A 22725-nucleotide genomic window follows, 5' to 3' on the forward strand; every position below is an offset into this window, starting at 1 on the left:
CTTCCCCATCTTTTCACATTACCACGGTGCAGCAGGCCCACTTCAAAAGTTAAAAACCAAGATCACACAGCTAGTAGGTGGCAGTGTCATATACAACTCATTCTCGCTTTCCTGAGTCCCTCACGTAGCACATTTCCTGTTCCTGTCACCAGATTACAAAACAATACTAGGGAGGAGGATGACGAACCATTACAGTGTTCACTACATACTTATATCATCTTAAACCACTCTGTTCATGTTTTTATAATGGTATTTAATAGGACTAAAGCTATGATAGATCCGGCACAAATTTGATTTACTCAAGAACAGCCAATATGCAAAATTGTCCGTTATGTTCAACAAATATTAAATGTCCATGCTGGTAGGTAAATGTGTCTGTCAGGCACTTGGTAAGCAGCAAAGAAAACAGACATGTTCCTTGAACTCTAGTCCTATGGACTGCGGACTAACAGTTTTAAAAGGTTTGAACAGTTTATTTTGTCAGAGGTGAAAGATATTATGTTGAACCTATAGTAGTGCAACTGTGCATTCTGATGATGGTAGAAACTCCAGTCTAGGATACAAGACCCTTATAAATGTCTCATTTCCAATTCATACTCAAATGGGAGGTACATCAGAGAGAAACCATACAAGGACTATGGATTATGCTGCTAATCTGAACTTTTCTTTCAAAGGAAATAAACACTGTCCTTTTATTCTAGATGAGACATCAAAAGTTAATTATGAATAGCACTGTTATGTAACTAATATGGCACTGAAAAATCTAAGCTGAATGTAGCCAGAACTCCAAAATAAACTGAATACAGAATCCCACATAAAACTCCACATCTAATCTGTCCCAGGGAAGCACTGGTTTCACAAGACTTAATTTTTAGGTTATTTCATTTTCCACTGTTTTGGGAAGGACTTTCTGCAACTAGAAAAGCATATATGGTAGCTCAGCTGGTAAAGAGTCCACCTGCAATGCAGGAGTCTCTGGTTCAATTCCTGGGTCGTGAAGATCCCCTGGAGGAGGGCATGGAACCTGGAGAATCCCCATGGACAGAGGAATCTGGAAGGGCTACAGTCGATGGGGTCAGTCAGACATGACTGAGCAACTAAGCACGGCACAGCAGAGTGACTGAGAAAAATAACAGAAGGACTTGCGTGAAGTTTTTAAATTCATCAGTTATCTAGTCCTTTAGAAAAGCCAACAAAAATACTTTTGACAGGTGTATGTCTGATTTTGAAAAGCATCACCTCTGTGTACTGAAAGAAAAATAAAATTTCTTTAAATATGGCTTGTTGGTCCCTTTCATTTACCATTGTATTTGCTGCTATTTACAAACAGGAGTGTCTATCTTCAGATTAATGTGTTAATCTTATTCACTGATGTTATAACTTTTAAGGCAGATAATAAACTATAAGTCTTATAAGACTTATATAAGATTTAGCTTGTCATGGAACAAACACTATTTTACAAAGCATAATAACGCTTCATTTTTAGAAACTAATGTAAAAAACTTGAGCAACTAAACAGCAAAGCTGCACAGGCAATGAAATGTAACCTCATGCTCTGATTAGGCTCTCTTCCTTTCCATGAGGCCAGAGTAGCTTTCTACCTACAGTGGAAAACAGGAACTGTTACAAAGCCTGAAAATGTTCTAAACCCAAATCCCGGAGCATTTTAGTAGGCTTAGCATCTTTAAAGCCTTTTAAGAAAAGTACTAATTGCTCAACTACCCCTTTCAAACAGTGCCAAAAAAAAGCTCTACTTTCTTATAAGACTTATTCCATTTATATCTTTTCCTAACTATGGTGAAGAGATTTATACCAAATCTTTAATACTGTTTTTTCTCTCAAAGCAAGTTCTTTGTGCTGATATTTTCAGTGTCAGGAAGCACAGATACTAGTAATCATTTTTGATCTTTGTATTACCAAGGACATCTTTCTCCATCTTCTTCTGAAGGATGAACAAAACTTTGAGGTGTACGTTTCAAGAGATAAACTGCAGCATGAAGACCCCCTATGTTGACCCAAACAGTATGCACCTTCCGCCATAGGTGTCCCATTCCAGATAATGCCTGTGTATACACAAAAAGAAAAGTAATTAGCTGATAACTGCTTCTCTACCACTCAGAGGTCTTAGTAAAAACACTGGGAGAAGAGAAAATACATCCTACTCAAATATCCCCAAGTCTAGTTAAAAAGGTCCCAAATTTGTCACAGGCTGAGGTTTTGCACTAACATACAGCACCTTGGCAAAGCATTTCTTGTCCTGAGTCAGTAGTACAGCTCGGCCTGTCCCTGGTCTGCAGACACGGCTCATCTCCCGCAGGCAAGCTGGATAAAGGTTCCAGTTTCTCTTCTTGGAGCCCATCCTATAACAGGAGGTCGAATAAGTCACTTACTTTTGCAAAAGGTAAGTAGCTAGGACTGTATATGAGAAGTTCTTAGAAATTCATTGCAATAAGAAAATCCTGAAGTATGAAAAAAGTTGCCTTGTAAAACCACGCTTTGCCATTTATGTGTCAAATGATCAGACTAGTAAATTGCTTAGAATCTTGAATGGGCTGAACTGGTTAAGGGTAAAAGAAACTGACAACTATAATAGTTAATATAGGTTGTCTTAGTATAAGCAGTTACATAACAAAATGCATGTATGCTCAGTGGTGTCGGAGTCTACAGCGCAATGGGGCTACTGGAGCGGGTTGCCATTTCTTTTTCCAGGGGGTCTTCCCGACCGAGGGATCAAACCTGCATCTCCCTCATTGGCAGGCAGGTTCTTTACTAGCTGAAACACTGGGGAAGCCACATAAACCAGTGATTAAAAAACATCCTGAGATTTTCTCAACCTTTCTCTGAAGTATTAATGTAATTCAACAGTGGGCTACAAAGTGGATGAACCTCCTGTGATGGTCAGGATCAAAGTGTAGTTAATACACTTCTGAGTTCTCAGAAGAAACAAAATGGGTGAATCTATCATACTGTTAAAGGAAGTAAAAACCTAAGTCTCCTAAAAGAAATCGAAGATTTCTGACAGAATAAGCTCAAAAGAAAAGACAACAGATTTAGAAGATATGTGGGTACTAATATAATAACAAATGAAAGTAAAACTCATTTTTTAGAAGTCTCACCTTTTTCCAAATGGCATGTCTGTGACAATAATGTCTACAGAGCCAGTTCTTAGTGGCAGGTTGCAGATATCCCACTGAATAGTATCTATGGGCAAGCCCAAGGGCAGTTTGCTGTGGGGACAAAAGAAAAGGTGCTTCAACATATCCTGAAGAATGAAATTAAAAAAAGACTTCTCAAGAGACTGTTACAGTATCCAAAAATTAAAATGAAATCAGTGACAACATCTGCAACTTAGCAAAAATGTTTAAGGTAGCATGTATGTGGAAAGCACAGATCATAAGCTAAAACACTTATAATATGTAAGAACAAGTAAATTTAGAAATTAGTTAAGACTGATTTTCAACTTTAATTGCATAAGAAAATATTAATATTTTAATATGTACTTGTTTTATAAGAACAGATTTTGAAATGAAAAAATGATTTATGAGTTATGAGTCTGAATGAATCAAATATTGGGATACACGTGGTCCTGCAAGGCTATGAAATCATCAAAAGTGGTCCTGAAGCATACCAATAAGAAGACATTAAAGATTATATGGGTGGGATAGACAAATATTTGGTATTCGGTGACTCTTCCCCCTGGATTTCTCTAATTCCTGTAACATTTAGCACAAGATTGAATTCCTTGTTTGTATTCAATTAAGTTTCAGACAAAAGGGCACCACTGCCATCTTCCTCTTCCCTGAGACCTGGGAGGATAGCTAAGGCCCCTCCTCTCACCCCTGCATGGGGTGCCTTCTCCAAACTACATTACCTACTTAATAAAACATTTCCAGAGACAAGATTGCTTGTGCCTCTATTAAGTCCCCAACTAGATGGCTGCACGCATAATGGAAAACTTACAAAATTAAAATGAATCTATGTAATTCTTCTATGTGGAAAAGAAGATATAGGAATAAGAAGGAAGACAGAAATTTAAATAGTTGCATTAGGGTAAGGGAAATTATAGTTAAAATATTTTAAAAATATAAATTAGTTTCAATCAACTTTAAATGGAGTCTCTCAGAATGTATATTTGGTTATAATGTCACAATGCACTGGTTGTATTAATTCATAAAGCCAATATGAAATTTGATTATCTAAGTGATGCTACAAAATCTTTTAAATTTTTACCCTTCTTTAACTTGGATCTTGGTCAATAAAGATGAGATGTTATTTGCAGCTCTATTCACAGCCAATGGATTATTATCACCAGCAATATGATAACAGTTAGACCATTCTGTAGCCCCCTAAAAGACAAGAGTATTTATTAAAACAGAATTAGCAAACTGCAAAAAAAAAAAAAGAAAACCCCAAAATGATTAAAGGTAAAATCATTTCAACCACTTGTCAATATTCAAGACAATCCAAGTCAATAATCCAATGCTTTTCTAAAGTGGCAAAACACTGCATGCTGTCAACATTGCTACCTCCCTTGCTTGAAACACCCTCCTGTTCTTTCTGTTTGCTCAACTCTCACTCATCTTTGAAGTCCCAGCTCAAACGTCATGCCCTCTGATGTCAACCCCAGCTCTCCAACCTGTCTCTCATTTGCCTCTCCAAAAGCACTTTGTACATATATCTGCCACTGTACTTTTTCCCTTTTTCATACTTCTGTACCTATCTGCTCCTCAACAAACCTGGGAACTCCTTAAGGATAGGTCTGGTATGTTATTTAATCCTTCACCCAGTACTCCCTACCACACAGGAGGCCTTGCAGACTTTAAATGTACTTTGAAAAAGTTAACCAAATCAAACCGACTAACCTATACCCTTTTGTGATTATGGGATTTTTATATAATCTGAGAAACGAATACTTAAGAATTTAAATGAAGTGTAATCTTCATTATATGGGCTTTTGAATGATAACCACTATATTCTTGAAAGGATTTTGTAAGTTTAAAATATGTCAACAGAACATAAACCCTGAGCTTTTCGTATTATTTGTGCAGTGAGGTGACACACTGCCCTAGGCATGAACAATGTTCTATGCAGATTAACAGGTTTCTGACATGAAAGCACAAACAGTTCTGCTCTCGGTTTAGGGATGAGTAACAGCACCTCTTTCTTGGTAAACAGTAATACCCCCTCACCCATGGACACAGTGCTTCACAGCTTTTTCTTTTGCCCAGACCCTTGAGGGTAATGGAGAAGGGTGTGATGAAAGCCTCAGGTGATTTCTGATTGCCCAATATTCATTTTTTCTTCTAAACCTATTTATGTAGATTTTCAGCTCCTGAAAGACAAGGGTTTTGTAGTACTTCCAAGTTTTAAAGGGAGTATTCGAAATTAAATATTTTAGAGTTTGGTGAACAAACTGTCTCTATAACCTGTCAATTCCTTTCATAATTTCATTCATTTGGATCATATATCAGCCTAGGTTCTTCTACATTGACATTCTCAGGTCTACCCCTACATGGAAGGGCCTCGAACATTTTCTTTCTATCGGCAGTGCCAGGGGCTCTTCTGGACTGTCTCTAGCTCTAGTTGTATATTTCTTGACATGTATTGACCTTCACTGCTATTCCAGACAACATTCACATCATGGTTCAAAGCTGGAGAGCACTCTGCTTTGTTTCCAGAATTCTTTGCGACAACAACTGATTTTCCTCTGTGTGGCTCCTGAGCCAGAGTAAATTTCTCTAGTTGATACTAGCAGAAAACAGCAATCATCTGGACTACTGTGATTTCCTTCTGGGATCCTAATTCCCAGGTGGCAGATGTCCTTTCCTAAGTGCACTCTGGATTATTTTTCCCTTTGTAGGTTGCTTTGGACTTGTTCATGTGTCCAGTTTCTGCTCACTCAGAATCTGTGGTATCTCCCTGAAGTTTCTTCCCACTGGCTTTACATATACTATATTTAAGGAACTTGCTATGTTTCACAAGTTTAAGCAGTTTTACTGGGAGTGCCCTCTTCTCAATTATAAAAGTTTAGATAATACTGATTTAATAACAATGATTCAAGCAAACTCTCCTGTTAAATGTTCTCCACTTAGAAAATGCGTTTCTATTTCTTGCTTTGCTTTAGGTAGTTTTTGAGTCCTCTCAATGTGATTTGAGAGGTTTGTTTTTTTTTTAACTTTGTAACCTTGCTAAACATCCTAAAAAATCGAAATAATGTTCCTAGGTTTCCCCATCATACTACTATACTTGCTCCCTCAAGAACCTAAATGGATTAAGAAACATAATCTCACTTTATAGAGATTAAATGCCCTCTTCCAGTTTATGCTTGTGCCTTCAATTACCTTTTCTGTTCAAGTCTACCCATTTGTCTACAGAAATGGGACGCATCAGTTTGTAATTCTCAGCCTTCTCTGTAATCCAGTGAATAAACATGACTTCTAATCTAAAGCCTAGTCCTTGGCTATTTATAGTAGGTGGCTACATCTTTATCACAAAAGTTCCAGCTTTACTAGTGTAATTCACTCAAATCTTGGGTCCATGGACTTAACCTTGGTCATTACCCATTAGTTCTAGAACATTCTGGATGTATCACTTTCTTATCTAAAAGCTAAAGGAAAGTTATTACCTCAATTGGTATTGCCCCTGTTCCACACATCGGATCAACTATTATATCAGTGGGCTGAGGTGCACAGAGCCTAGAGAAGAAAACAGCCTATGTGAACAGATGTCAACAGCCAAGACACCCACAATAACTATTCCTGATGCTGTCAGATCACAGGTCTGTTATGCCAGCCTGAAGAAACAACAATCAGTATTTATTTTAAAGATAAATTTGTAACTATATGTTGAGTCTATAGCCTGGCACTTAAAAAAAATTACACATAACTAAAAGTCCTCTATCGTCCAAAATCTCTATTTCACTTTGAATGGAATTTGGCTTGTAGATCTTTTCATGTGTGTGTGTGTATGTACATATGCTTTTAGAAAATACCTGTTATTCTGTATATAAACTTGTGTTGTTACATTGAAAACTCAAAAGTGTCAAGTACAACATGTATCAATACAAGTTTACTGGCAATTACTCATTCAGGATTCCTTTCCTAATTACTTTTAAAGACAATAAAGGTTGCTATTAAAATAACTACTTTAGTTTTCAGCTCTTAGTATTTGCCAGGCATGGAATTAAGTTCTTTGCATGCATTATCTCTTTTAATCCTTTTAACAGCCTTGTGAGATAGGTTACTATTATTATTCTCAGTTACAGATAAGCTGATGCAAACCCATCCATCTGTGGATGCAAAGCTAATAGGTGACAGAGTCAGAATTAGAGGCATTACTGTTAGTGGCTTAAATGTTACCGCCTCTATGAAATATCTCCTCAGACAGGTGACAAGGTTCTTCTTTCCTTCTTTTGTCCTGCTATTCTTTCCACATTCTATTATGGTTCTCCCTCACAAAACTGAGATTCCTGAGGACTAACACTGGACTCCTTTTTCAAATTAATTTGGAGTATAGTTGCTTTATAGTTGGTAAAGAATCTGCCTGCAATGCAGGACACTCGGGTTTGATGCCTGGGTTGGGAAGATCCCCTGGAGAAGGGAAAGGCTACCCACTCCAATATTCTTGCCTGGAGAATCCCATGGACAGAGGAGCCTGGCAGGTTACAGTCCATGGGGTCGCAAGAGTCGGACACAACTTAGCAACTAAACCACCATAGTTGCTTTAATACTGGATTCTTATTGTAACGCCTGTCCAGCTTTCAAGAGTCTTCTCCAACACCACAGTTCTGGACTGCAAGGAGATCCAACCAGTCAATCCTGAAGAAAATCAGTCCTGAATATTCATTGGAAGGACTGATGCTGAAGCTGAAACTCCAATACTTTGACCACCTGATGCGAAGAACCGACTCGTTGGAAAAGACCCTGATGCTGGGAAAGATTGAAGGCAGGAGGAGAAGGGGACGACAGAGGATGAGATGGTTGGATGGTATCACCGACTCAACGGACAGGGGTTTGAGTAGGCACTGGGAGTAGGTGATGGACAGGGAAGCCATGGGTTTGCAAAGAGTCTGACACCACTGAGCAAGTGAACTGAACTGAACTGTCCAGCTCTACTTCCCCATTCCTGCCCCTCAAAACACAGAGCAACAGAATCCTTGGCAACCCTCTTGGGAGTAAGCAACTCTGTACTCCCAGCCACTGTTGCTGGGTCTGAGTAAACACATGACCGAAACTGTCAATCAGATTCTCTCTTCTTCTAACCATTGGGAACAAAGAGCTAGAAACCCTGGTTATTTAAAATTGGAAACATAAATTTAGATGAGGGGGAGCCATTTATAGAGATAAGTAGAGCCAAGAGCCCATGGGCTCCCAGGGGAGATAAAAGTGACTGTCTAGGTTTCTGGTGGTTTTCTCTAAGACCAGGATCCTACTTTTCTTAAGACATGGCTTTCAGTTTTTCTGTGGGTTCCCCAAGACATCTCAGTATTTTGCTATTAATTCCCACTCCCACACAATCATCACTTTTTTAAATCTTAAACTAGCTTATTTAGGTTTCTAACAGTTGCACCCATAATAATTCTCTATATTCCTGGCTCCTACCATAATGCCTTCAGTAGATAATAAATGTTTGTTAAATGAATGATGACTAGGAGCTCTTCCTTAATCAAATGGGCCCAGTTTTCCTACTGTTGTCATTGAATTGACAGGTTCCAATTGTGTTGAACTAGGATTCCAAGGATGAGCAGGGGAAAAGAGGAAGCAAAGATTGGAGGACAAGGAAATAGAATTAACTACCAGGTATGCCAGGTACTGTATGTAACAGGTATTTTGCATCTGTTTCTGCATTTATTCCTCACTCATAATCCTTTAAGTCTCACATCAAACCTATTTTGCAGTCTGGCAAACAGAAACCTAGAGAAGACATCTTGTCCTAGTGGTGGAAAGAAACACCCAAAGGGAAACAGGCAAAGAAGAAAGAAAGCCGTTTTGTTCTTTGAAAAGTAGAAAATTCCAGGATGATTCCTGGGTTTCTGTGAGTATAGAATTTTAACATATAAGTAAAAGCTCTCCGTGTTCATTTATACATTATACACATTTATGAAATCTCTGCTCTCCATCTGCTTCACTGCACAGAAATGAAACAGAACAAAATTTGTTCTATTTCTCAACATGGAATATATCCTTTCTAAACAGAAATGTGACAACTACATTCAAAAGGCAGATGAAAACTATCATTCTCATTTTAAATCAAGAAAATTGAGATATTAATTATGTGATCTTTTCAGAATCTCAAGGAATCAACATTGGATACAAAGAAAGAGATCTTTAACATTTTATCCTGTTCTTTATCTACTAGATTCTAACACAGTACCTCACAAAAGATTTTGAAGGGAAAATTCAAAGCAAAGTGTCCCTTGAAACTACAAGGCTAACTCATTGTCCTACCTGAGCATCCCATAGGCAAGAGTAGATCTAAGAGTTGTGGGTCCAAAATGTGTGATATTTCTTCGGTGGAGACTCTCCTCTGTCAACGCAATGCCCACAACAACTTCATTATCATGGATGTTCAAAAGAACCTACAAACAAAATAAGACAGAATAAAATAGCTTTAAGAGAGTTCAAGTTATACTTATTACTAAGATTTTAAAATTTGAGGCTTAATTTGTTACTTTATTACTGAGGTATCCCTTGCATACAGTAAAATGCACAAATTTTAAGTATGTAGTGCAGTGAATTTTTGCATGTACATGCTGTGTAACCACCACCCAGAAAAAGAGTTTTTCTTGCCCTCTAAGTCAGTGCCCATCCCAGATTGTCATTAATCTGACCACTATCATGATAAATTATTTTTTCTTGAGCTTCATATAAAGGAAATCATTTAGGTATATACTATTTTAGAATTATTGTATTCTCCTTTTGATTCACTGTTTTCACAAGTTAGGTATAACCAGGTTTCCTCTGATTTTTATAAGAGAAACATATTTTGAAGGTTTCCAGGCTTCTAAAATTCATTTAAAAATTTTTTAACTTTGGGGGAAAAAATTCCAAACATATAGAAATGCTTAGAAGAATACTGGCACAATGAACTCTTAACTATACCCTTCATTTAGATTAACCAACTGTTAATGCCAGGCCACATATGCTTTAACACCTATTATTTTCTTAGTACTTTAAAAAAATCTGACTCATAAGTAATGCCTGTGAAAATATTTTTTTGGTCCTAGTTATAGTTTTTCTAGCACACAGTTAAATATAAACTATTCAAATAAAAGAAAAATGAGTTCTCCCATCTTCCACCTCAAATTTCCTCATCATGATCTCAACAGCAGCAGTTAACACCTAGCTCTATGCAAACCACTGTTCTATACACTTTATTACCTCATTTCATATCTACCCCCTCTGAGCTAGATATTATCCTCCTCCTCTTATAGATAAGGAAATTAAGACAGAAAGAGGTCACTTTTATTGCCCAAAGTCATACAGCTCATAAACTGGGGTTTAAACCCAGGTAGTGGGGTTTTCTTGGTGGTCCAGAGGCTAAGACTCTGCACTCCCAAGGCGGGGGGCCCAGGCTCCACTCCTGGTCAGGGAACTAGATCCTGCATGCTGCAACTAAGAGTTCACATGTCACAACCAAAGACCCCACATGCTGCAACTAAGAGCCAGCACAGCCAAATAATATAAATAAATAAACCCAGGTAGTACAGCTCCCGAATCTCCTCTGAGCCCTTTTGCTAACTCTGGACATCACTGTTGTAGTCAGCCTGTTCATCATCATAACAGCTGTTACAAGGAAAAAGGAATGAGGAATTGTTCTTCCAATTTGATATGCAAAAATAAAAAGAATAACGACTTGCCCCAGATTCAAGTGTCCCAAAAGCAACAGTAAAAACATCAGCTGCTAGAGGCTGTTAAACTGTTGGAGATGGAAAGATTAGTCAGTATGGTCCACATGGAATCACCCATATAGCAGAAGATTGAGACCAAGGAGAGTGAGCATGTTAAAAAGGAGGATCTGAGCTTGGGAATATAGCGCAATTTAAGAAAGAGGAGAGCCGGCTCCAGGATGAGTGTTAGTAATGATGTCCTCGTTTTAGAAGGTCAAGGTTTGTTTTAAAAATATACCCCACTTCAGTAGCAAAGTCTGCAACCGAGACACACAACAACAAAACAGTTGCTTTAATTCTTTTGAATTTTATAATCTGAATGTGTCCACACCATGTTAGAAAAAGCACTAGGTTAGAAATTAGAAAACTCAAGTCTCAATAGCTCCCCCACTACTGTGCATGTAGTATAGACCAGGTATCATTCCAGATACTTCAAAAGTATAATCTCATTTAACCTTTAGGACACATAGGTATGAAGTGTTATTGGCTCCAGTTCAAAATGGAGGCTCAGACAGAATATCTTGTCCAAAGCTACACAGTTATGGAGTACAAATCTGGATTTGGCTCTGTCTCCATTGCTCATACTCTTATTAATGATACCCCATTAACTTTGTGACCTCAGTTTAATTGTCCATAAGACTTAAGTCTTGAAAATTCTACAAATTTGTTATGACAACCTTCTTGAATCATCACAGTAAGAACATGCACTTACCTCCACATCAAAGTTAGTCATATCAGCCTTCCACTTAAAATAATCTTGAACAGCACCCCCAAAATCTCTTGCTGCCTCATTTGAGGAAAAGCAGTGTTTCTCTCCTGCCCTGTTGCATGTGACTCTAAACTTCAGCACTTCCGGATCAGCTTCTTCTTTTGAGTTTTCCTCAGTCTCATCTTTGCAAGATGTCAAACCATCACCTATTAATGTTGATACCTGCTCTTTGATGGCTGGATTTTCATAACAGTCTGAGATCTGTGAATCTGAGACACTGTTAGTTAACTCTTTTTTAACATCCTTCTTAACTGTTGTGTCTCCTCGTCCATTATCAATCTTCTGTTTACTTGAATTCGGATTTATCTTTCTGCGCTTTGTTTTTTTTTTCTTGAAACATGTGTTAATTTTCCATATTTTTAAAGGGTCTGACCATGGAAGCTTCCCAGCCAATTCCTCAAAATCCTTTAGAACTTCTTCCTATAAAAGACAGAGAATGAAATCCATTAATTTCATTCATTTCTTAACATTTTAATTGAACAAATAAACTCCTACTTTGCCTATGGACTACATTAATCGCTATGTTGGGGGTGGCAGGAGTACAGGACAAAAGAGTAAATAATATAATGCCTATAACTGAGGAAATTAAAGTCTTAATTGAGAATATTAAGATGTATACAAATTAAGGCCACTACAGAATAATACAAGATAGAATGGTAGGTCACAAGCTGGGCTTCTAGGTTAAAATGTAAGCAAATAAGAACTATTAACAGTGGTTACCTCCAGGGAGGGGAAGTGGGTGGATGAAAGACATGGGAGGGCAGCAGACCTCTCAATGACTGACTTCCTATTTAATTTTGTGGCTGTGTATACATACTATTTTTGAAAAGAAAAAACCCAAACTTTAACAATTAAAAAGGTATCTATCCAGTATCTAAATAGTATCTACAGTCATCTGTGAAAAAAATAAATCTGATCACGTGTAAAGTACCTCAGCAGCTGATTACATCCCCGCAAATTTAAATTCCCTAAAAAGCCCAAATAACCCAACTCCTGTCTATGTTTCTTTTCTTGTATCATGTCAGGATCATCTCTCCCAAGCTTTTCACCTCTGCTTCACATGTGAAGGTATGTGCTTCACATAGCCTCTCTGCACTGCTGGCTCCCTTCTCATTATTCAACAGCAGTTTAAAAAGCACATCCTCTGAGAGACCTGCTCTACTCTCAAGTCACTCTCATTTTATTTTCTTTATATAACTTAGCATCATCTAAAGTTTTAGGTTCATTACCAAGGCTCCTCTCAGGAGGTAAATACAGGGACTTCCCTGGTGGTCCAGAGGCTAAGCCTCTGAGCTTCCAGTGTAGGGGGTGCAGGTTCAGTCCTTGGTTAGGGAACTAAGATCCCACATGCCACACGGCATGGCCAAAAAGAAAAAAAAAACAAAAACCCAAAACAACAAGAAAAAGAACAACAGAAACACCAACTCAATAGTAATAGAATCTACATGGTATCTGTTAATCTAGAACCAGAACATAAGAATTCTAACGTAAGAATTCCTGAGTACAGGGAAGCTCAAGCAGAGGTGTAGGAAGACACCTGAGGAAGGATACCTACACATCTCAGGCAAAGGGGCGAGCAGTCTGCAAAGGAGGAACAAATAAATTCTCTGGAAAAGCAGGGAAGAAGAGAATGCACCAAGAGGGAGCTTCCCTGAATCTTGTTTGTTTCCAAAGGCAGCAGAGGAGAGAAATGGAGGCTGAAAAAGGAATCTCAGAGACTGGCTCTATTTGCTGGAGAGAAAGAATAGAGATTTGCAGAAATATTCTATATAGTAAATAACCTTAAAGTTCCTGAACCTTTCCAGCTAGGGAGAAGGAATGGTTAAAAGAACTCAGTAAATGGTATGGAAATTATACCTCAATAAAGCTATTTAAAAAAAGAAGGAAAAGGAGAACTCATTCACCCACAACCTTTTGCCAGAAGGAACTTCACAGTGAATCAGGGGGATTTCTTGCTGGCCTGGAACAGTTCCTGAATCTCCCATCAAGAAGGAACTCCCTCATTCAAGGATGAGCAATTATCAAAACTTATTAGCACCAGACTTACATGAATGGAAAAAAGGAGGCAAGGGACAGAAAAACAAACAGCAGAAAACAACCAGTGACCAGAAAGATACTGACACAAAGCAACTGAAATCCATGATGAGATATGTTGCTGCTGCTGCTAAGTCGCTTCAGTCATGTCTGACTCTGTGCGACCCCATCGACGGCAGCCCATGAGGCTCCACCATCCCTGGGATTTTCCAGGCAAGAACACTGGAGTGGGTCACCATTTCCTTCTCCAATGCATGAAAGTGAAAAGTGAAAGTGAAGTCACTCAGTCGTGTCCGACCCTCAGTGACCCCATGGACTACAGCCCACCAGGCCCTCTGTCCATGGGATTTTCCAGGCAAGAGTATATGTTGACATGACATCAAAAAAATCTAATAAGGAAATACTTCTGCAACATAAGAGCTCAAAGAAGAGATATAAAAGCAGGAAAAAGATGAGGGGAGCTGCCAGAAGAAGATGAAACAGGAGCTTGTAGAGTTCAAAGAAAAAGTTGAATGAGAAAACAAAACCATTGCAAAAATGAAGATTATATTAGAGCACCACTTATGAAAGCCACTGCTGAAAATACAGTAAGGGATGTGAAAGAAACAAAGCAAATACAGTAAAAATGAGCAAAGATTTTGAAAAGGACTAGAGAGAACAACAGAAAACATCAAAGACAGTCCAAAGAGATCCTACATATGTATAACTGGTTTATCCCTGATAAAGGGATTTAAAATAAAACATATTAAAAAACAATTCAAGAAAACTTAAATATAAATGGATATGAATTGCTCTAGAGCTTGACATGTCCTAACTAGGAATTATCAACAAGGAGACATATTCCGGTGACTTCAAAGATTGAAAAAAAAAATCATCTGGGCATCAAGCAGAAATAAAAAGAAAGCAACAAATATGGGGGGGAAATAACAGGGTGGCTTCAGATTTTTCCATGGCAACATTTCATGCTAGAAGAAAATGAACAATGTCTATGATATTCTTAAGGAAGGAGAGCATGATTCCCAATTTTAAACCCAAACTATTAATCAAGAATAGAGGAGAAAGACAAACATTTCTGAACTCATGCCATCCAAGAGATAAACCTGTAACAAAAAGACAAGCAGTGTGCCTATAATCAATTTAACGAAAAGACTAAAACAAAAAACAAACATACGGATTATGACAGCAAAACAGAATGTAAATGTTACAAAGGGATGTATCCTTGGAGGGAAAGGTAACAGAACATGGCAAGTAATTTAAGCACGCTGATATCTTCTTCTCTTGTACCCTGAGGTCAAAGGACAGAAATTAAAGCTAATGTTTTTTAAAGTATACTCAAAGGATTTAAAGGCATATGGGTCAGCACCAAGAAAAATTATAAAACTGGAGGATGAAAGGGAGGAAGGAAAAAAAAAAAAAAAAAGAAGGGAGGAAGGAGAGACGTGGAAAATATGCCAACTTCATCACTGCTCTTAGTAGAGATTCAAGAAATACTGTGTAAACAGTAGATTAAGTTGTATTTATAAAAGTTAACAGCTAGAGAAAGATCACAAACTTTCCAAATATTTTAAAACACATGCACGTGGAAAAAGCAAACACATAAATTTTTAAAAAGCTAAATGTGTGTAACATAAACATGACAGAACCAAGAGCACACATTTCTGTTGTATCAATAAACATCAATGGGATAAACTTATCAAACAGAAAAATGATCCGCAGACTGAACATGTACATGGATGTATGTAGGATGTTCATTGCACCACTGTAATGACGAGAGTGTGGACAATCCCAATGTCCTAAAATGGGACTGATTACATTGTGATGCAGTCAAATCCAACAATGATAGCGGTGTCATCTCCAAGATGACAAGTAAAAACACAGAACAGAGCAGTATGTACAGTATACTTCCATTTGTGTAAATATGTAAAAAAATATACATATTAAAATATCTCTTGAAGGATATCTAAGAAATTGGTAATAACTGTTGCCTTCAAGAAGGGAAATGGATAGTATGAAGACAGAGGAACATGTTTCACTGTATATCTTTTCAATCTTTACAATTTTGTTCTAAATAAATATATAAACTGGCTAAACAATTTAAATCACAGGTGTTACCCTTTTAAAAAAATTAGTTAATAAAAAAGCTAATAGAATTAATGATATCATCTGAGTATTTAAAAATAGAGAACCCATTAGGATGGTTAAACTAACAGGTTTTTATAGACATGCGAAAGTATAATGCAACAAAGGAAAAAACTGATGGTCAACAGAATGAAAACTAGAAGCCAAACAAAACAAAGTTCTACTGGGGGCATGTTGCAACTCAAGTCCACAAAGGGCTTAACAATTTTTCACGGTCACAGGCAACAGAAGTTGCTCTTGCAAAGATCTGAAAATCTACTTTAATTCTTGCTGTTTTCTTCTGGGACTTCTATCAGTAACCTGCTTTGCAGTTACTTAGAAGGCAGCTCTGGAAATATGGCTCCATAATACCAAATTCACCTCCAATTAGAGAGATCAAGAATACCCCAAATAATACAAATTCCAGGATGGCAAAAACATGGCAATTGAAGAAAATATTATTAATAATACCCTAGTAGGTTAGAGGCAAGAATTTAAGATGGACACATATTTTAAAAATATGTCAACATTTATTCATGTATAGAATCAGCTATTAAAATTTTGAAATACTTAAGAGCAAAGATTGTCAGCAGCCTGCCTGTTATTTACTAATTTTGTAGATATGATTTGGTTGGCAATGCCCGTTAGAAGGCTGAAGGGTTATAAAACTAGTGTTAAAAGTTACATTTTTAGTTAATAAAATTATCATCTATTTGCAGTCTGAACTCTTTTCGATCTGTTTTTTTCTACGTTGTGGGTTCATATCAGTTTGACTGGTTTCTGAATGATGTTTTGGAAATCAACCTGTTACCAATAAATAAAAATTAGACAATCAGGCGGCACATCATAGTTTTAAAAAAGATTATTTCTAATATAGGCAATAAAACTGAAAGAAAAAGGTTTTCAAGCATTTGACTCTGGAAATGAGACCTTTAAAAAGCAATGTGGAAAAATACTAAAGCCGGACTGTGATCTATTTTCAGCCTTCAGCTTAGGCAGCATCTCAATATTTAGGAATCTGATGCTAAATACAAGTTAGGAACAAAGCTGTTGTCCTAACAACTGAAGGAGTATTTAGATATTGCTTTGGCTTTATTGCAAAAAACAAGTTAGAGAAGAAAGCAGGGCAAAAAATAGAATGGTGAGAGAAAGTGTTATTGGTAGATGACACAAACTGATGCCTGCTCTTTGCTTCACAGCCTGGAAGCAATTCTATTTGAATCCATATATATCAGCAAAGCTCATCTAAGGTGCCTTTCTTTTGTCAGAAAGTCAAATCATTTGTTCTATTTCTTGTTAAGTTTTTGTTTTTCAATATTGATTTTTATTTCTTTGTTCTGTTATTCTTTCCCCTTTAAAAGACAATGGGATATAGTTAACATATAATTTTAGTCTCAGGTATATACAAAATGATTCAGTATTTGTTTACCCTGGAAAATGATCAACACAACAAGTCTAGTTAACATCTGTTACCATACAGTTTTCTGGTGATGACAACTCTTAAGATCTACTATCTGAGCAACTGGAAAATGTGCAGTACAGTATTACTAACTACAGTCACCATGTTCAGTTCTCTTATAACTGGAAATTTGTATCTGTTGACTTCCTTCACCCATTCCCCACACCCTGCAATAATTATTTTTAAAAGCAACTTTTGAAAATGGATTATCAACAAATCTCTGGATTTTACTGTAAAAGCCTCCCAGTATTCTATGATCATAAAAGAAGCAGTAATGCTAAATGATACACAGAATATGAAAAGTGGAAATAATCTCTTTGGGAAGATGGCTCAAAATTAGCTTCCATGTTTAGGAAAGCTTACCTTTGTTTCTTTGAACTGGTAATCCTTAAACTCCTGAACAACCACAAATAAATTATCAACTGATCTCAGACAATGAACCTGGGTAGGGAAAAAAAAATTTTAAGAGACAAATTCTGGGCAAGCTTTTGAAGTGCATAAACTATCAACATTTAAATATAAAAATTAGGTACAAAGATTTTAAAGCAGCTAATACCTATAATTTGTATTTAATATTTTTCCCATTTCCCCACCCTCCCATCTTTTTGGCTACCCATCAGGTTCTATTCCCCTACAGAAAAGGAAAAAAGACAGATGGAAGACTAGAAGCTAGAAGTATTCTGTGGGCAGCAGAGTTAGGAGAGAAGGAAAAGATGAAGCAGTGAAATGGGGCTTTATTCTGCCCTCACGGCTCTCTGGGGTATCCTGTGTAGGGTCTGATCTCCAGCTTGGTGATTATTAGCTAAGTAACCTTGTGCAAATTACCTATTATTAAGCTTAATGATTAATGAGGATAATGATAGTGCCTATCTTTACAAAGCTGCTGAGGTTATTAACTAAACACTGGATGAAAAATACAGGGCCTACTATATGCCAGATACTAAGAGCTTAGGAAATGTTGACCAAAAAAACCCCCAAAACACATGCAATAATCCCTGGCCCCGTGTTGCTTATGTGGTAATGAGATACAGCTTAGTGTTTACTCTAGAGGGATGGCGGTTTGCTGACCTTCACTTCTCACTTTCAGTGATCCTAATTACTTTTGAGCATGAATAAATTTGACACAGATAGAAAAATCTCTCCCTTTATGCTTCAGTACTGGAGTCTAAATTTCAGCTACATGCCAAAGTAAATAAATTCTAAGAGGAATAACAGATACTAAGAATTTCTTCCTGAGTCTCACAGGATTTTTTCTGGTGAATTGATCCTCAGGAAATATTAGGATCAATTCTAAAAGATAAATAAATAAATAAATAAAGCAAACTTACAAATCAATACCCAACAGAAAATGCAGGAATACTTTAAAATCACCTGATATAGGGCAGAGCAAAGAAAAGCAGTAAGGATTCCAGAGAGGTCTGTAAACTAAGAAAGTAAACATAAAATCATCTATTTAGAAAGCCATTTTAAATATTGCTTCATTCAAACCTGAGCCAGACTGTCCACTGAAATGTCAAAGTATATCTTGCCCCGGTCTTTGCTGATTTTGCATGATGACCCCAATTTCTCTCTCACTTCATCTGCAGCTGTTTGCTCAAAACCAGTAGGCACAGTGGCACCAATAGTGACTTGGAGGTGCTCAGACTCACTTCTGGGGCCACTTTCAGTCACTTGTATAGACATCTGGTTCTCACAAAGATTCACATCCAGGAGCTGGTTAGTGGCTTCTTGAACATCAGACATATTGGCAGTGCTTCCAAGATCCTGAATATAGTCCCTTTAAAAGTAGTACAGAAAAGAAAAAGAAATAATGCCCAAACATTATCACCTCTTACTTCAACTATAATTAAAAATATTTAATTTGGAGGTCTAGCAGAACAATCCAACATAACCAAATCAGTATTCACCAAAGTTATACGGACTGAATAACATGGGTCAAAGTGGAGGATTTAAAATACAGTATTATTAAAAAAGCAACACAGATACTATGGAAGAAATGTAGACAGACAAGTCTTTCCACAGCATGCAACTTTTGGTTTGAGATCACCCATCTTGATGATAGTCATCACATAACTACAGAAATTAATCTCAAAACAGAGGTTGCTAGAGCACATTTAAAAATATTTCCGCATTTAATCCTTCTTCAGCTAGTAGTTAACAACAGGGGGCTTTGGAATTTCAGACCTGGGTTTGAATTCTTGTCCTGGACGTTCAAAAGTTGAATGACCTAAAATAAGTTTATTTTCCATTGCCTCTATTTCCCCACCTGCCAAATGGGAAATGAATAATGGCTCTCTCATAGGGTTATTAAAAGACTTATGCAAGAATGGCATACTACTGCCAGTTCCTACTTGCTAATTAAGGATGTCTATCTTCCTCTTTGAAATGGATAGTGATTCATGCATTTAAAAAAATTAACTGACCATCTACTGTCTTGTGATTACAAATATTTGAATGCCTAGGACAGGGCAGGCTCTGGGATACATGAATGGGCATCAGTAGAGATCTGTGAACTATCTGAAACTAACTGTAAGCGAAATTTCCTTTATCTGAGCATTTGGTACGGTGGGAGGCAGGGTGGACTAGAAAGGACTAGAGAGCTGGTAGGTGGAGATCCAAAGTTCTCGCCAGATTTTCAAAGTTTCGGGATCCAAAACAACTTAAGCAGACACAGAGTTCCTACACTGTCCCTATTCTGTACCCGGGACAGGCGACACTGTCTAACACAAATAAAAGTCCGTTCCTGCCATTAGTGAAAGTCGCTCAGTCGTTTCCGACTCTTTGCAACCCCATGGACTCTCCAGGCCAGAATACTGGAGTGGGTAGCCGATCCCTTCTCCAGGGGATCTTCCCAACCCAGGGATCAAACCCGGGTCTCCCGCATTGCAAGCGAATTCATTACCAGCTGAGTCAACAAGGAAGCCCATTGTTCCTGCCATTAAGGAGCTCACAATCACTAAATAAGGGAGCGGAAGCCCACGGAAGGGCGTATCCAGCCAAGGTCAGAGTGCCAACCAGTGGCGCAGGCGGGAATGAAACCCACGTCTCCCGACTCCCACCCGAAGGGCCCTAATCACAGGAATCCCGGGGAGCACGTAAAGTCCAGGGAGAGGGAATTAGAAGGGATCCACTGCAGATCGGGCTGAAATGCAGCCAGTGCCCGTCCGGGTCGGAAGACGAAGGTCACTCCTCCCTGCCGAGGGTCAGCGGCGCCCCACCTGGCCACTCCCAGCGTCCGGTTAACCGGCCGTCAGTGTAGACCCTTCCGGCTTCGGAACCCCGCCGGCCTAGCGCGCCCGGTCTCGCTACCGGAAGCCGCCTCGGTGACCCGGAAACGGAAGTCTGGTGGCGCGGCCATAACGGCTCCGAGTAGGGGGCAGGTGCCTGTGAGAGGTCGCTGAGGGAAGAGCATGCGTATAAAGGTCTGTACGCTGTGGTGCCGAATCTGTGGTGGCCCGCCCCTGCGGTTGGGGGCTGAGTCCTCAGCAAACTGAACCGGGAAGGCCGCAGGCCTCGTCGCCTGTCGTCATTGTAACTAATTTTAGAGAGCGCTTAGCGGCACTGGCACTGAGTGAGCGCTTCACACGCGTCATTTGTTCAATAGCTCTCAAGTGGCAGGTGCCATGCTTTTTAAAGCCGGGGGAACTGAGTCTGACAACGGTTGACTGTCTTGTCTAAAAGGCAGCTTTTTAGAGGCAGAACTGGGATTTGAACCTGGCTGCTGTGAGGCCAGAAATCTTGCCTTTAGTGTATGAGCCAGTGTTGCTGAAACTAGGCCTTGAGTTGTACTTTGCCTTCATTATTTTTGCCCAATTGTACTGTTGTTTACTTAACATTTTTCTCTAAATGTATTATTTTTAAACTTATTTTTTAAGTAGCTTTCTTTCTTTTTAAGTTTTTTGGCTGCACCGCAGGACTTGTGGGATCTTAGCTTCCTCACCAGGGATTGAACCCTGGTCCCTTGCATTAGCAGTGAGTAATCGTAACTGTTGGGCCACCAGGGAAGTTCCTAAATGTATAGTTTTAACAAGATACTTTAGAAAGAAAAATTTTTACAATTCAGCAACACAAAAATAGTTCAGTTTACATATGGGCAAAAAATTGAGTATTTCCGGAGAAGACACACATACAGTCTGTAATCACATGGAAGGATGATCAAGGTCTCTAGTCATTAGGGAAATGCAAATTAAAGCCACAGTGAAATACCTATTTGAGTGGCTAAAGTTTTAAAAAGAGTACAGTTCCACGTTTCAGTAAGGGTGTGAAGTAATGGAACAGTTGGGTGTTGCTGGTGGGAATGCAAAATGGTACAGCCACTTCAGAAAACAGTTTGTCCTTTCCTCAAAAAGTTAAGCAGAATTACCATATGGTCCGGCATTTCTACAGGTATGTAATTACAAGAAAACTGAAAACATGTTAAAACAAAAACTTGTACCTAAATGTGCCAGCAGCTTTATTTATAATAACCCCAAAGAGAAAACAACTTGAATACCCCTCAGCTGATAAATAAGTAAATGTGGTATATCCACACAATACAGTATTATTCAGTCATGAAAAAAGGAATGAAATCCTGGAACGTGCTACAGTATGGATGAACGTTGAAAACACGCAAAATGAAAAACAGGAACAAGCCCCTCCTCAAAAAAACCTGTCCCGAAAGACCACATGTTCCATTTGTATGATGTGTCTAGAATAGGCAAATATACAGAACAGAAAGATTAGTGGTTGTTTAGGGCTAGGGGAGAAGGAAATGGTAACCCACTCCAGTATTCTTGCCTGGAGAATCCCAGGGACAGAGGAGCCTGGTGGGCTGCCGTCTGTGGGGTTGCACAGAGTCGGACACCACTGATGTGACTTAGCAGCAGCAGGGCTAGGGGAAATGAGGAGGTTAGGAAGTGATAGCTAAAGGGTATGGGGTTTCTTTGGGGATGTTGAGAATGTTCTAGAATTAGATAGTGATGGTTGCAGAACACTGACGATGCTAAGAGACACTGCATTGTGCAGTTTAAATTGGTGAATTTTATCTTAAAGGAAACTTTCTCTCATGGGAAACGCATCATGTGCAAAAATGATACTTAAGAGTTCTTAGAAGATTTAAATGAGATTAACATGTTACCAGACATAATTAAAATAGATGGTGCCCTTAAATACAGTGGAAACAAAGCAAGGTTATTAAGTTCTGGCCAAATAGTGTTCCCTACAAAAAATTGTAAAGGTTAAGGCCCATTCTCTTTTTAGAAGGGTAAGTTATCAAGTGTTAGAGACAAAATTGCACAAAGTGGGATCTTTTTGACTTAACGAGAGGGATTAAAATATTGAAAAGATTCTTTCCTCTTGATTCAGTGTTACTTAAATCATACCTTTTTTAAAATCATCTCTCATGAAAAAGTCACATACATGGGGAAAGTTACCCTAAGACAGTATTTACTCACAGTGTTTTGTTAGGTCTGTGGTTTA

The 22725-nt window shown here is 38.2% G+C and overlaps 1 protein-coding gene across 2 annotated transcripts; it reads right to left on the reverse strand.

Annotated features, from left to right (window-relative positions):
• Positions 1–232: 232 nt before the first annotated feature.
• On the reverse strand, positions 233–20628 carry THUMPD3 (THUMP domain containing 3). 2 transcript variants are annotated; one of them, XM_070359892.1, is made up of 10 exons: positions 20487–20628; positions 18757–19045; positions 17632–17709; positions 11601–12077; positions 9447–9577; positions 6626–6695; positions 4231–4346; positions 3117–3227; positions 2237–2360; positions 233–2063 (listed from the first exon to the last, which is right to left on the reverse strand). In XM_070359892.1, the coding sequence occupies exons 2-10, from the start codon at positions 19009–19011 to the stop codon at positions 1914–1916; spliced, it is 1512 nt and encodes a 503-aa protein (XP_070215993.1). In that variant the 5' UTR covers positions 19012–19045; positions 20487–20628; the 3' UTR covers positions 233–1913. The 2 variants fall into 2 exon arrangements, with proteins under 2 accessions (XP_070215993.1, XP_070215994.1); XM_070359893.1 differs by lacking the exon at positions 20487–20628 and adding an exon at positions 20171–20451.
• Between the last annotated feature and the right edge of the window lie 2097 nt (positions 20629–22725).

The sequence above is a fragment of the Bos mutus genome, chromosome 22 (genome assembly GCF_027580195.1).
Source record: "Bos mutus isolate GX-2022 chromosome 22, NWIPB_WYAK_1.1, whole genome shotgun sequence".
In the NCBI taxonomy this organism is placed as follows: Eukaryota; Metazoa; Chordata; class Mammalia; order Artiodactyla; family Bovidae; genus Bos; species Bos mutus.